The sequence below is a fragment of the Tauraco erythrolophus genome, chromosome 5 (assembly GCF_009769465.1).
Source record: "Tauraco erythrolophus isolate bTauEry1 chromosome 5, bTauEry1.pri, whole genome shotgun sequence".
Lineage (NCBI taxonomy): Eukaryota > Metazoa > Chordata > Aves > Musophagiformes > Musophagidae > Tauraco > Tauraco erythrolophus.
Window position 1 is genome coordinate 1,245,497 of NC_141469.1, and position 14,827 is coordinate 1,260,323.

A 14,827-nucleotide genomic window follows, 5' to 3' on the forward strand; every position below is an offset into this window, starting at 1 on the left:
CAACTCAAGAGCTACAACAGCTAGTTTCTTCATATTTTGTCGGTATCGTGGTGTTGAGCAGCTTTTGAGGTGGTCTCTGTGAATTGTGTCACCTTATTGTACTTGTTAGCGTGGTGACTTGGGCACACTCGTACGCCGTGCATCACCTGAGGATCCCTGTCAGTCCCGGAGTAAAAGCAGTGCTGCAACCACAGTCCTGCTGTGAGCTCAGCAGTCTCTGCTTTGGAATGCTGCACGTGCAGTACTCGAGGTTGGAGGGGGGTGTAGAGCCAGGAGGAGTTACCTTAGTTCGTAGGAAGGAGCCCCAAGAACCTGAAGAATTGGACAAAAAGTTGAGGTTGGATCTTGGTAAGGGATGATGGCGAGGAGGCAGGTGCTGTGCTGCTTCCTTCTTCCACCTGGCCCTGGTGAAGGGATTTTTTTTTCGTAACTAAAACTATAAATTTACATTTTTTTGTCATGTGCTTTATGAGCAGGAGAAAGATGCAAGTGCCACGGCGGTTGGGTGGTAACAAGCTTGCTTCGTGCATTTTGGAACTTAAAATCCAAAGACTTTATTTTTCCCTTTAATCCTTGAGGAGAAGGTTAAGGGGACAGAAGTTCTTGTATTTGAAATGCCTTGGCTAATTGGGGCCGTTATTTTCCTATGCAAGTGAGAAAAGTATCCCTGGGTTGGAAAAAAAAAAACACTTCAGTGTTGATCATGGTGTATAACGACATTATTCAGTCAAATGAAAAATGAAAGGAGAAAGTCTTCACATTTTAGTATTATTTCCACCATTCTTGGTATAAAATGATCTTTTCTAAACCTACAAAATTTAAATTAGACGTTAGTAAAATGCTCAGTTACTTTCCTGATGTCTAGTTATATCAGAAAGTGTATTTTATTCCCAGAATTTATTTGTATTCAAGCTACCTGCATGGGAACATGATGGTTTTTGATTGATATATACGGCACAACTGCCACGTAGTGCGGAGAGGGAAGCTTAAGACTCTCCCAGTTCTCTTTGGAAAATAGTAACGACCCCGCCGCCTCCCACCCACCAGTTGGTTGGATGCAAGTGTTCCTTCCTTATTTCCATGACACAGGCAACCTTTTCGGAGATGGTGGAGCACTGGGAGTCACTTGTGCCAATTTCTCTCGCAGGTATCGTCAGTATGGATTCACCCTACGCTTCTGTCACCCCTTCTTCTTCACACCTGGGTAATTTTGCCTCCAACCTTTCGGGAGGGCAGATGTACGCGCCTGGGACGCCTCTTGGGGGAGCACCTGCAGCTGCTAATTTTAACAGACAGCATTTTTCCCCTCTCAGTTTATTGCCTCCGTGTTCATCGGCATCAAATGGTGAGTTCTAGTCTGTGGGAAACTGTTCCTCATGCACTCCCTGTTTCCAGTAGGCTTTTCTAGTTTTGTTCGTTTTTAACTTGGGAGTTTTTAGGTGGTTTTGAACAGATAAGCAGTCAGAGATGTTGAGGTAAAATTTTCTGGTGCGAGTTCTGATCTCTAGTGTGAGTTTTTTTAGCACCTAAGGTCATGCTGTTGTGGAGCTGAATGTTCTTGCTCCAGTTAACTTTGGCCAGCTAACATATACGATGTGATTTTAGTCATCTTGCAAAGAAAAGGTTGGTTTTTTGTTTGTGAAGGTAATATTCCGAGTGTGAGTCGTGTAACCCTCGTAATGATGTTTTACTGAAGCTAGCTAGGTGATGGCTTTGTGGTTTTTTTTATGTTTTTAAAACAGAGCTGTGTAATGTATTCCAGGAGAAAATACTTAGGGCAAAATCTGGAACCTTCCTCCACATTTGGTTCTTGTAGTTCAGGCTGTGTAGCAGAGTTTTTTGGACAGGAAACAGAGTGGAGTGTTGGCTTATTTGGGGAACAAGTTAGTCTGTTTCACTGGCCAAAATAGAGACAAACAAAATGCACAGAAAAACCCACAGAGAATGAATCAGGATTAAAGAAAATAACAAAGAGCAAAAAACAACAACAAGAGGAAACAAACCCAAACCAGCCCAACAAGAAATTGTTTTACTTGAGCTGTGCTTATGGATATAATCCCCAAATCCTCTCTTGGATTTGCACAGCAATCCTTAGTTCAGATTTCACACTGTCTGTTGTCATGGTGTACGTCCAGTAGCTGATAATAGTTTTATGGAAGAGCCTAAATCCATGTTGAATGTCTCTGATCTACACGTAAAACAGGTAAAATGATCCCAAAGTGTTTGCTGTATGAATCTGGTGGTAACAAGCTGCCCGTTGGCACTTGTTGGATGTCTGGCTGGACATGCAAAGATAGGTTTGTGGTGACCTCGGAGGGTCTGGCTGCCAATACTAAGGGCTCTTGTTGCTCTTCTTGCAGAATCTCCTGCTCAGTCGGTGTCTTCTGGAGTCAGAGCACCATCTCCCACTCCTTCAGCAGTGTCCTTGGGATCAGAAAAAACCAGTAATGTTTCTCAGGACAGAAAAGTTCCTGTTCCGATTGGGACTGAACGGTCTGCACGTATTAGACAAACTGGAACTTCTACTCCATCTGTTATCGGGAGCAACTTAGCTGCTCCGGTGGGACATAGCGGGATCTGGTCCTTCGAAGGTATCGGTGGCAATCAAGGTACGTACCACGAATAGATGGCCCTGTGCTTGCCAGCAACTGCAGTATTGAGCTTTCCTAACTTGCCTTTGGAGCTGAAGGATGATGCAGAAGTGAATGCCTCAAAATGCAGGAATGCTCTTTCCAAAGGCGTCGGAGCAGGGACTTGTGTTTGCCTTCTGATCCGCTTAATTGTGCGTCAGTAAGAAAACCTCAAAGGTTGTGAAATGCTTCAAGTGTCAAGATTTGTCACTTGAAGCAGGAGATAACAGGGAAGATAAATCCACAGGTTTATAGGGACAAACTGAGTGAGGATAGTTGGATTTAGGAAGAGGGGAAATGAAGATACCTGTTGATAACTGTATATTTTCTCTTGATGAACAGATTATTTTGTACGGTAGATGTTAATATTTAACTTAAAAAAGCCAAGATGGAGCTTTTTGCACTGAGGATAATGCAATTTAAGTTTTTGTGAACTGGTCGTACTCCACATTTGAGTTTTCTTTGCTCTTTCCAGTCGTGCCGTTTGCATTTTAGGAACACAAGGCTCTTGGCTTTCCTCTAGTCACACAGAAGTCAGTATTTCAGAATTCAGTAAAAACTCAGGTTACTGACGGGGCAGTTTTTCTGAGCAAACACTTCAGGAGTCTTGGGTGCAGTTTGTAGGTGGCTCCTGAATTTCTTTTAACACTTTTTTTTTTAGTGTGCTGGGTTTTTATTTGGTTGGATTTTTTTTTTTTTATTTGTTTGGTTGAGGTTTTTTGCATGGGATGAGGGGGAAGGAATCACAAGACCGTGTTGGATGGGACCTCTGGAGGTCACGTCAGCCTCCTGCACAAAATGGGGTTTGCTGAGACAGAACTGGGTTGCTCAGGGCTTTATCCAGTCTGATCTTGAATACCTGCAAGAATGGTCTCTGAACAACCTCGTCCACTGCTTGTGGAGCCCCAACAGCTTAAGATTTTAACAGACTGACTGTGGACATGGTTGGCATGCAGTGAGTATGTTGTCCTGAGTTTTATCCCCAAATATAAAATAGGTAGGATGTATCCAAACTTTTTTTAAATTCCCTAGTGGTCTTGTCCCCATCTGTGTAGCGGGAGGCTACTCACTGTCAAGGCTTTAGGAATTGGGTGTGTTCATTGGTCTTGTCCAGGTGGACCAGTTGCCCTTTCTGTCTGTCGGTGCTTTCAGCATGCTGCTTGCTTTCTGCTCAGTTCAGTTTGTTAAACATGCAGATTTTCAGTTCAGAATGGCATTGGCTCTTCTCTATTTCAGTATTAGGATGGCTTCAGAAATGTGTCTGTGTTCCTCTGCTCCTCCAAATTTAATTTCCTGATGGTTTATTTTGAAAAATTGGCTTTCTGGATATCTGAGGTTTGAGATGTAGTAGCACTACCAAGCTGCCTCTAATCAATGCTTTTAATCAGAACATGAGCACATGTCTCCAGCTGGTCATTTTCTTGTTTTGCTTTTCAAAAGTACTTCTCTTATAGTCTCTTAGTTTATTAAATAATTTGTGAAAGAATGGCAATGAAGAAGAGCAAATCATCTTCATGGCGTACGCACCCCTTTCACAACGCCAAACAAGGAATTGAGGTTTTTGGAGGAGGACGGGTTAACACACATGCCAACTTTTCCTTTCAAGTGAAGGGCAATGGCAGAGGTGATGCTTTGGTTGGATATAGCTACTCAAAACTCCTTGCCCTGGCTCTGGGGTCCTGCTGTGGAGTAACTCCACATCCAGGTGCTGTGTGTGGTGCTCCTGATCTCACATGCACCAAAGTTTGATTGCAGGTGGGTGCACAGGAGCTGCAAGCTGAGCACACCTCCCTTCTGGGAACGTTACAGGGTGCCAGCCTGTGGGCTGGAAAATGGATGAATAGCAGGTGGGGTGTCGTGGTGTAATGCTGTGGCTGTCGCTTCTGTCTCGTCAGATAAAGTGGACTGGTGCCACAGCGGAATGGGGAGCCACATGATCCACCGGCCCATGTCCGACCCCGGCGTGTTCTCACACCAAGCCATGGAGAGAGACAGCACGGGAATCGTGACACCTTCCGGTACATTCCATCAGCCCGTTCCTGCAGGATACATGGACTTCCCAAAAGTCGGGGTAATGACCTTTTTGGACTCGATAGGGGCAGCCCACTCTTTCTCTGTGTCGGTGCCCGAGGCAGATCAACAACATAGAATCATAGAATGGTTAGGGATGGAAGGGACCTTCAAAGGTCATCTAGTCCAACCCCCCTGCAAGGAACAGGGACATCTCCAACTAGATCAGGTTGCTCAGGGCCTCGTCCAACCTGGCCTTGAAGGTCTCCAGGGATGGAGCAGCCACCACCTCTCTGGGCAACCTGTTCCAGTGTTCTACAACTCTCATGGTAAAAAATTTTTTCCTAATATCCAATCTAACATGGAGGTGACATTCGCCGTGCGGGAGCTAAAACGCTCCCTGGCCCTTGCAGTATGGCAGAAGCCTACATGGAATAGAAAATAAGCTGTCCATGATGTAATAAATACACGCGTGAAAGATGTTACTGAAATTCAGATGTTTCATTCTTGCTTTAAGACAGAGAATTTTGGAACACGGATCCCCTGTTGTCATTCTGTATGTGCAGTAGTAGCAGTGTTTGTGAAGACGTACTGATTCTTGCTCTTTGCTCCCCCTAAGGGTATGCCTTTCTCTGTGTATGGGAATGCAATGATTCCTCCTGTAGCCCCCATCACAGATGGTACCGGGGGCCCGATCTTTAACGGGCCTCATGCTGCTGACCCATCTTGGAACTCGCTGATAAAGATGGTTTCGAATTCCACGGAAAATAACGGGCCTCAGACGGTAATGTTTCGGTTTTCATATTTGCAATTTTAACTTAAGATACAGTGTTGTGAAGATAAGATCCTAGCTGTTAAAAAGGATGGAAATACTGTGTAGTTTCCTTCTTTCTGCTCGTGTCTAAGGAGCTGATAGAGCCCCCTACTCGCTACAGCACTGAGTGATGTACGTGCTTACTGACAACTTCTAAATATTAGTCATCTTCCCAAAAAGAAGTGTAGGGTGTCCTGAGAAGAAATCGGCATCATTCAGTTAGTGCAGTCCAAGGGAGGGTGCTTCAGTTAATTCTGTGAAGACCTTTGTGCTGGAGAACTGGGATAATAATAATAGGGCTTATCTTCTCCTAAACCACATGTTTGGACTCAGACGGCAACTAATATTATAATGGATCATCAGTAGCTCTTATTATATGATATCCTGGTTTTATTTTTAGCTTTACTGTTATTAAATAAAGCTATTTCTGTACCTAATTTGCTTGGGACTCATCCAAGCTGCAAACAGCACCTCCCAGCTCTGGCAGACCACAGGTGTGGAGAAGCAGAGGCAGTCCCTTGTTTGGCCATGATTGGTGTCTTTTGCCCTCAAGTGGCTCGTGACCATTAAGAGGCGACTTCTGGTTTAGTGAGAAAACTTTGTCCTCCAAAGCAGAGTTGATTTTGTTGTACTGGGGTTACTCCAGAGCTGAGGGCGTTGGTACGTGTTGGGGGATAACAATTCCAGGTGCCACAGGTCGGGTTCTGGATAGTCTGAACTTGCTGAGTTGAAGAGTAAAGGAAAATCTGTCGCTCTGGAAGCTGGAGGTTTGCAGGTGCTGTCCTTGCAAATCATTTTGCACATCTACAGAGTTCTGTTCATTCTGCTTGACAGTGGACCTGGGGTGGTTAGAGGAAGTGCTTAGTGGGCATAAAGAGCATTCATGTCTCTTGGATTTTGCTCTGAAGGAATCCAGTTAGGCTGATTGAAACTATTTTTTTGCACTAAGTAGAAAGGAAGAGGAAAATAGACCTTTTGGCCAAGGTAGGAAAGTCCAGGCAGAAAGATTGAAACTCCGTTTCCCTCTTTTCTCCCCTGAATTACAGCAGGATAAAACACGTGCTGAAAGCAACTCGGTGAAGTCGGGTGATGGATTGTCCAGTGTTGGGCTTTGCTTGGGTGCAGCGACAAAATCTCTGCAGTGTGATTTTTTTTGACTTGTGAACTACTTGGAGCAGCCCCCAGCATGGTGTTAAACGAGGCTCTCTCTTACAGGTGTGGACTGGAACTTGGACACCTCACATGAACAGTGTGCATATGAACCAACTGGGCTGAAGTGGGATCAACTTGCTGGCCTTGGGATTCCTTTTTTTGCGGAGGAAAACACAAACGGCAGAAACAGTTTATGTGCTCCCAGATCATTCTACTGATGTGCTTGACTGAAGTGTGTAGGCTTTTTGCAGAAGAACTTACTAACTGACCTTTTTCTGTGAACATTGTGACCACCCATTCCCCACCATCATACGTTTCAACTTAGTTAGCCTTTCTTCTTTCCTTCCCCCCCCCCCCCCCTTTTTTTTTTTTGACATAACTTTCTGTTGAAGCTGTTCTTTGGCTGGTTGGTTTTAGTACTGTAAACTGCTTCTGAGCAAACACAGAAATTTAGCAAAATTATGTAAACTTGATCCTGAAGTTTTAGAATGGCAAATAAATGTACAATTGTTTACATAACAAATGGCTAAGCAGAAAGTAAATTTCAATATGTCAGTATAGAGGCTCTACTTTATGTAGACTTAAATTAATGTGAGATATGTACCTTCATATTCAGAAATCTGGATGTTTCCTTCATACATTAAACTATTAATAAGCATAACTTTGCTACTCGTGTATTTTAAGCGCATAATAGAAAAAACGGGTGTTGTCAGAGGGCTCTTTTCAAATGTGTGTTTGATTTGTTTGAGAAGGCATACACCAGTTGTACCTAGATATTAAGAGTTTCCATTTTTATTCCACAAATGGCTTTTCAACAGGAAGCACCTGAAAAAACAGCCTTTTGGCACGTTCGGAGCTGTCTTGGCACGGAACTCCCCTGCTTGCCCGGTGATTGGGGTACATGTGTTACACCGCAGCTTCTATTGAAAAATATTCCTAGAGTTGGGCTGATGCAGCACGGTCTGTCCTGCTCCACCAGCGCTCCCAGAGCTTGGGTTCCTCTGGTTCCTTCCGTTCCCTACGAAAGTTGTGACAGCACGTACAGCCTGGGGGTGTGTTAGCTGAAGAAGGAGGCATGGTTTAAAGTAGATGCAGGATCTGTTTTTGTGCAGGACCAGCGAGGGCAGCGCCGTCTGTGCCTGGTGGTTCTGCGTGGAGGAGGGATGAAGGAAAACTCCGTTTTTCCTTGCTGTGTCACTCCAAGTCAACCCTGCTGTTGGAAGTTGTATCCTGAGATACGATCCGGAGTAGAAATATCCCGAGATACGATCCGGAGTAGAAATATCCCGGCTGAGTTAAATGGTCTGCTGTGAAGGCTAGTGTTCAGTAAGTGCTGTTTGCCACTGGGTATGGTGCTCCTGTGAAAGCCAGAAGAAAAAAAACCCAAATGTTTATCCCAAGAATGCACTGTCTTTTAAATATCATCATACTTTGGAGGTGTCCAGAGGTTCATGCATCCTGATGTCCAAATACCTGCCCTTAGGTGATGCTCTAAATACAAGTCAGTTCCTTTCTACTTTTATTTCAAAGTCAGCTCCTCTTTCCACTGAAATCATTTGTCAAAAACCGGGTTACAGCAAAAGGGGGATAGCAGCCTGCAGAACTGCTGCGACAAACGATGGAAATCACATCTTGGCATGGAAGGAGCAGTGGTGAGACCCTCAGCCCTATTGTAATTTTTTGCTCAATACTTCTGTGCTCTTTATTTTGCATTTCTATTCTGAAATCATCCTCCCGCCAACTAGGGCTATGTATTTATTACAGCCTTGAATTCCAGGGGTGACCTTCATTTTGCCAAGCAGAGCCCTCGGCCCGTCCGCGTGGGCACCAGTGGGCACCAGAGGGCACCGTTCCAGGCGCGCCCACCCGCGCCCCCGGGCATTAACGCACCGCCCTTCCCTGTGCCCACACCCAACATGGCGGCCGCGGCGCCGGAAGGGCGCGCTCCGCGCGCATGCGCAGCGGGCGACGCGCCTCCTTGATAAGCGGGAGGGGGCGCGCGCCGCCGCCGTCCGCCATGTGGCGGCTAGTGCGCGCGGGCGGCGCGGCCGCCGTTCGCGGGCGCCTGACGATCGCGGCGGTGTCGAGCGGCGTCCCCGGCGGCTGGTACGAATGGCTGGCGCAGTCGGCGCCCGTGCACTGGGCGGAGGGCGCCTTGGTGGCGTTTCAGGCGGCCGCCGGGTTGCCTTGGTGGGCCGCCATCGCGGGCGGCGCCGCCCTGCTCCGCACCGCCGTCACCTTCCCGCTGGCCGCGCACCAGAACCGGCTCCTGGCCAAGGTGGGTGCCCGGGGTCGGCGGAGGAGAGGGGCTGAGGGGAGGGTTCCCCGCCAGGGCCGCGTGGTGCGAGCAAAATGGCGGCGGCGCGTGCCGGTTTCCCCGGTTACCGGCGGTCCGGCGCTCGGGGGAGGTTTTTGCGTAAAAAAAAAGAAAAAAAAAAAAAAAAAACTGAGAACGGCGGTGGTGCAGTGCGGTGTTTTTGCGGTTTTCTCCGTTAACCGGCGGCGTTCTGTCAAAGCCCGAAGCGAGGTGACCGTCGGCAGCGCCGAAACGCCGGTTTTCCCCCCAAAATCGAGGGGAAGGCGGGAAGGGAGTGAGGGGGTGACACGCTCTGGTACGTGGGGAGTGCGCGTGGGCGGCGCGGAGTCGGGTGTTTGTCCTTTTTTTGTGCGGTTTTGATCCCCGAAAAGTCGGTGCAAATGGAACTTTCCAAGGAGTTTTAGGAAGCACGGGGGATGTTTCTTGTGGCTGCGCACCCGCCTTCTGGGCAGAAAATCCGGGATACACACTGCAATCATGCATAATTCATAACGTATCTACATATTCTTAAACAATTAGTTTAATTTTCTCTCGCTTTACGTGGAAATTCCTTCCCATGCTCAGTTTTCCCCCTCTGCCCCTTTCTTTTGGGTCTGGGGTATGTTTAGGGCAGGTGGTCACGATCTCCCCCAGCCAGAATTCCCTTTTCCCCCGACTCGCTGCATGTTCACAGGTCAGAAAAACACGAGAACAAAGTTTATACTTATTCTGGGATGTTCCCTCCAAGGGCAGGCAGTTCTGGATAAAGAATCTCCTTTTTGATCACTCCTGGCAGCTTCAAGGATGCTCATCCTCCTTAGTTTGTTTCGGTGTGTGTAAATCACCTACTAAACCCTTCCTGAAACTCTTACACCAAAATTTTAACCCCGTCGTGGTTGGGTAACAGTTTCTTGCCCAGCTGAGGACGTTCAGGTGGTGGGTGCCGCACAGCTGCCGGAGCTCAGGTGGGATTTGGGCTCCTTGGAGCTTTGTTGTCCACCTGTGTAAGGGTCAGGCTGGTAAACACAGGTGTGTTTCTTGGCCAGGTTTCTTCAGTGTGGCATTCAGAGAGCATTACTGCAGAAAAAGCATGGTTTAATTATTTAATTGCAGTGTGTTCGGGATGTTTGGTGGTTGTTAGGTTGTTTTATACCGTCATGATTGTTGGGTTTTCGTTGTGATTTGATTGTGGCAGTGAATATTGTACTGTACTTATCCATAAGGAGGTTTCTTCTTAATCCTCTGGAGAGCGATTTAGGTGACTGCCAAGTTGTGTCCTGCTGAGCTTTAAATCTTTTTGAGGTGGCATTAGAAGTTGTCGTTCCTGAACAAAGACAAAAATATATTTATTTAGAACAAAATGTAAAACCTGATTTTTTTATTTATTTTATTTAAGAAGATCGTATTTTTTTTTCTTACTGTAAATACTCTCATGAGTATCTTCACATGTTCGTCTTGTTTAAAGATAACAGATGTTTGCAGATGTGTGCCTTGTCCTTCACACTCGCTTTTAATGCCTGTGCAGTGTCAGGCGGGGAGAGGAAGTGCTTGTGACGTGGAACTGTGCATAAACATCTTTCCTTTTCTTTAGCTAGTTGGAAAACTTGCAGCCTGAGATTAAAAAACTCGCCGAGCGCCTTGGCTATGAAGTTTCTGTTCGTGGAAAGCAACTGGGTTGGTCTGAAAAGGTTGCCAGGTAAGCTGGTGATTGTATATACCTTATAAATCTACTCTGGATTGGGAGGGGAGGTGAATTCCTACAAAAAACGGTCCTAGAGAAAGGTTCTGCCATTGTTGAAAGCCAAGAAGTTCTTACTGCTCCTGTGACTTAGTTGTTATATTGCCCTTGATTCAAGTTCTGAACTTGGGAGAGGTTTGTGCTTACAGGACCAAATCCAGGGTTGTTTTTGTCATCTTTACTTAGAACTGACATTTCCGTGGCTGTGCTGGTGTCTAAATGCTGCTGCAGACTTGAGGCTTGAATGGTCTTGGTCCTGTTGGTTTCCTAGTGCAGCACTGCACCCTGTGCATGAGCACCGTGTCTGAGCTGGGGTACTCTTTGACAAGCATTGTGAGAGGTTTGGTTTCTTTTTTCTTTCTAAAAGGTTCCACTTCAAGAAAAACCTGCGGAGGATTGTTACGGAGCTGTACATCCGAGACAACTGCCATCCCTTCAAAGCCACTTTGCTGGTGTGGGTGCAGATTCCCATGTGGGTTTGCGTGTCCCTGGCTTTACGCAACTGCAGCGTCGGTGCCACGGGCTCGGAAGGTGATTTATTTAGCAGTCATTTTTTGCTCAGTTATTGTTTTTACAGATGCTTCATTGGAAGCATCCAGCGCGTCACTGGTCTCTGCTTTCAGTGTTTGTAATAATGTTGGGAGCTTTGGCCGATGCCTCTTGAGAAGCAGGATCGGAGTCTGGGCTCTGGGAACTGTGTGAGGTGCTTTGTGAGGCTGTGGGAGTGTTGAATTATGTTATGGTCTACTGAAGACAGGGTTACTAGAAAAAAAAAAATTGTCTTGGTATTTTTCACAAGATAAGCATATCTGTTAAGTAATATTCACCATGCTACAGTCCGATCACTATTGTATTTGTTCTTCAATGGAAGTTTCACATAAAGTACTATGGACAAGGTGAATGCGTGGGGGTTTTTAAATTAAAACTCTTTCAGAAAAGAGTTTATAGTGTGTTCTTCTAAACCTAAACATGACAAGTTAGTCATTAAGAGAAACAGCTTTATTTCAAAACCACAAAATACTTAGTCACTGTAGGTTGCTGCATGCGTATTTTCCTTACTGGTTTCTAAAAAGGTAGTTGAGATCACACTGGTTTTTATCCCTGTTTTACCTGAATCAGTGGCTGTCATGGGCTAAGCTGGATCTCACCTTGCATCTCCCCTTGCATTTCCCACCATTTTTCACTTGTACTGATAGCAGACTGCCTTGACATGTGATCTGTTAAACCAAAGATTTCTGTTTTAATATTATTTATCGTGTAGGTAAAATGTGCCTAGACACATGGATGATTTGATTGCATGGTGGTATGGTGTTGGCTAACTTGAGGTAGAAAATCCTACTTAATTCCGTGTTTCCTTTAAACTTTTGTGCAGTTCAAGAACAGTTTTCAGCAGGCGGAGCGCTGTGGTTTAGAGACCTCACTGCACCAGATGCCACCTGGATTTTGCCCGTTTCGCTTGGGCTCGTGAATTTGCTGATCGTGGAGGTATGTTGGTGGAATAAATGGGACCATCACAAAAGGGTAGTTCTTTTTACAGAATTGCAGGACGATATTGCTCACTTAGAAAACATAATAACATCCTGGAGGTTCAGACTGTGGCCGCTTTAAATGCGTGGGCCAGAAGTGAAGAATAATTCCGTTGTTCTGTGGATTTGTATTTGTGGGTGTCTTGTTCAGTGGTGACAAATTCTGATGCGGTGCGTCTCAGATACTGAGGCTCAAGTAAAGCCAGTAAAGTAAAATTTATTATTGACTCTAGAGTTTCTCTTAGAATGATGTTCTAATGAGCTTCCTGCGTGTTAAGCAGCCAAAAGGACATGTGGGGTTTTTTTTTTCCTCCTCCCTTTCCCCCTCAATAATTTGTTACTGCCTTCTGCTCAAAGCTAGCAATGTTATGTGGTTTTAACAAACTGAAAAAATCCAGAATTTCTTAAGATTGCTGGGGAGATTAGTCCACAGAAACAGCAGAAAAAAAGAAAAAAGCCTTAATTTCGCATCTTTGGCAGTAATTTAATGGAATTAGTTTTCCTCTTGACTTTTCTGTTAGGTGTTCTCATCAAACCCTAAACATCTGGATTTCACTCTTACTCCATTTTCTCCTTTTGTCATGTAGACTGAGGCTCTCTTAGAGAAAAACAAGTCAGTAGTAGATTGTGTAGACCTGATTCTGCTTTCACTCCGTTATCTACCAACCGTTTTGACGTGTTTGCTGTGGGCAGCCCTGTGCCATAGGGCTGTGCTTCAGGCTGGGGCGTTGGAAGTGTCAGATGGGCAAAGGTTACTGTGTAAAATGGTGTTACCCTGAAGCAATTGGTAGGTACTCTGCTGTTTTCTACCAAGATCTGAATGTAAAACATCCAACAAGTTAAATGAAAGATTGGAGCAGTACATTAGTTGAAATGGAGGATGGAAAATAAAAGGAATAGGTGAACAAGAGTGCTGGGTTACAGGAGACCCCACTGTTGCCTTTTCTCTCGTTTTAGTTGTTTCAAAAAACTTGTTTCTAACCGTGAGTTTCTCCCCTTTCAGATCTTTGCTTCGCAAAAAACGAAAGTTTCCAGATTCCAGAAGATTGCTACGAATTTCTTCCGAGTGCTGTCAGTAGTGATGATCCCCGTCGCTGCAACAGTCCCCTCTGTAAGTACAGAGCCTTAACGACGCGTCCGTTAACCTGTGATCTGCTGCGTGCCTGCAGAGCAGCCCAAGTGCTTGTTACCTTGGATAGACTGTACTCTGTTAGTGTGCCCTAAACCAAGTGGGATGATTTGTCTATATATACGTTAAAATTCTTAACACATATGGAATGTTTTTCTCCAAGAGGGAAGAATCTGCAAAGTTCAGTGTTTCTAATCATTGTTGTTGCAAACTAGGGCTTGGAAGCACATTCCGAGCGGGCTAGCATCCTTTTTGTGATCTCAGAAATGAGAGGAAAACTATATACGGACACATAGGCAAAGGTTTGCTGAGTGTTTGTTCACTGTAAGAGGAAAACAGCGTAGTACTTACATAAGGAAATTTTCCACAATCTTCTTAAAACGCTTCTTGTTTTTAACAGGTGTTCAACTACTAAATATTTTCATGGTGGTTAGCGAAACATCCGGGAAACCCCGGGTTACCTAGCTGTTTGGCTTATTAGAGTCTGAAATAGAGAAGCTTAATCAAGTTTAATTAATGAATTCATTTATAAACTGTTGTCAAACTTCAGTGTAGATGACTTTTTTTCCCCAGAAGAGTTGAGAGTGAGAGCTAACATTTGCAGTGGAAGCCGTTATTGTTATTGAGAGGAGTGATTTTAGGTGAGTTAACGTTTCCCGACACCGGGGAGCAGCCGGTGGTTGTGGTTGGTGAAGAACTGCCCAAAATGGTGGTGTTCCTGCTGCCTCTGGGGAGGCTGAACTGGGTGTTTGTCTCCTTGCAGTCCATGGCGTTGTACTGGCTGTCCTCCAGCTGCGTGGGACTTGGGCACAACCTGCTGCTGCGTTCTCCCACCTTCCGGCGGCTGTGTTTCATCCCGCGGACCAAATCCGACTCGGATACTCCCTACAGGGACATGGTGTCTGCCTTGGTGGCCAAATACACTTTGAAGAAGTGACGTCGTTGGAACTGTCGGAAGAGCCGTCCCACAGATGTCATGGAGTACTGCTGTTTTCTTGAGATCTCCTTATTTTCTGTAAAACGTTGCAGCTGGAATTATTTATTTTCCAAATAAAGTATCGACCACCTGACCATAAAGAATGCTGCTTCTGCACAAACATGTTTTCATTGAGAATTTTCGTTTCCAGGGGGCATGTTCCACAAGGAGAATAGTCCTGTTTGCTGAATTATCCTCAAGAAATGTGCAGGTGAATGTCAAATAAAACCGTGGCTCATCTCGGCTGCCTTCAGGGGGTCACATCAGCCTCAGCACAGGGGCTAGGGAACAATTTTTGGGGTGAGGGAAAAGGCTAACGGGACTGACGCTGTAGTTACTGGTTTATTGAATGAAAACACTGGTGCAGATTGATTGGTAATTGGGTACAGTCGGATATTCAGGTGGTTCACGTGGTTGTCTTCGTAGCAGTGGGAATGTTTGATTCCCTGTAACTGCAAAGTAAAAAAAATTGTTGTCTGTCTCTGGTGCATTAGCTTAGGAATTGGAAGGACGAGTTTCTCTTATGGTTTCTGGTGATCACCTGCTCAGTGACAGC

General features: G+C 45.4%; 2 protein-coding genes across 6 annotated transcripts in view; both read left to right on the forward strand.

The window, feature by feature from the left end:
- The window catches only part of ANKRD17 (ankyrin repeat domain 17), a 91,665-nt gene extending 84,398 nt beyond the window's left edge, over positions 1 to 7,267 (forward strand). For all 5 annotated transcript variants that reach the window (XM_086612308.1, XM_086612311.1, XM_086612309.1 and 2 more), the window contains 5 exons: positions 1,148 to 1,345; positions 2,361 to 2,609; positions 4,526 to 4,701; positions 5,260 to 5,424; positions 6,670 to 7,267. In XM_086612308.1, the coding sequence (XP_086468434.1) occupies positions 1,148 to 1,345; positions 2,361 to 2,609; positions 4,526 to 4,701; positions 5,260 to 5,424; positions 6,670 to 6,729 (848 nt within the window). In that variant the 3' untranslated portion in view covers positions 6,730 to 7,267. The remainder of the gene's footprint in view (positions 1 to 1,147; positions 1,346 to 2,360; positions 2,610 to 4,525; positions 4,702 to 5,259; positions 5,425 to 6,669) is intronic.
- A 1,356-nt stretch (positions 7,268 to 8,623) lies between these two features.
- COX18 (cytochrome c oxidase assembly factor COX18) lies at positions 8,624 to 14,395 on the forward strand. Its single transcript, XM_086611860.1, has 6 exons — positions 8,624 to 8,884; positions 10,498 to 10,598; positions 11,008 to 11,171; positions 12,013 to 12,125; positions 13,170 to 13,277; positions 14,059 to 14,395. Exons 1-6 carry the CDS (start codon positions 8,624 to 8,626, stop codon positions 14,230 to 14,232), a joined length of 921 nt encoding a protein of 306 aa, XP_086467986.1. The 3' UTR covers positions 14,233 to 14,395.
- The last annotated feature ends 432 nt before the right edge of the window (positions 14,396 to 14,827 follow it).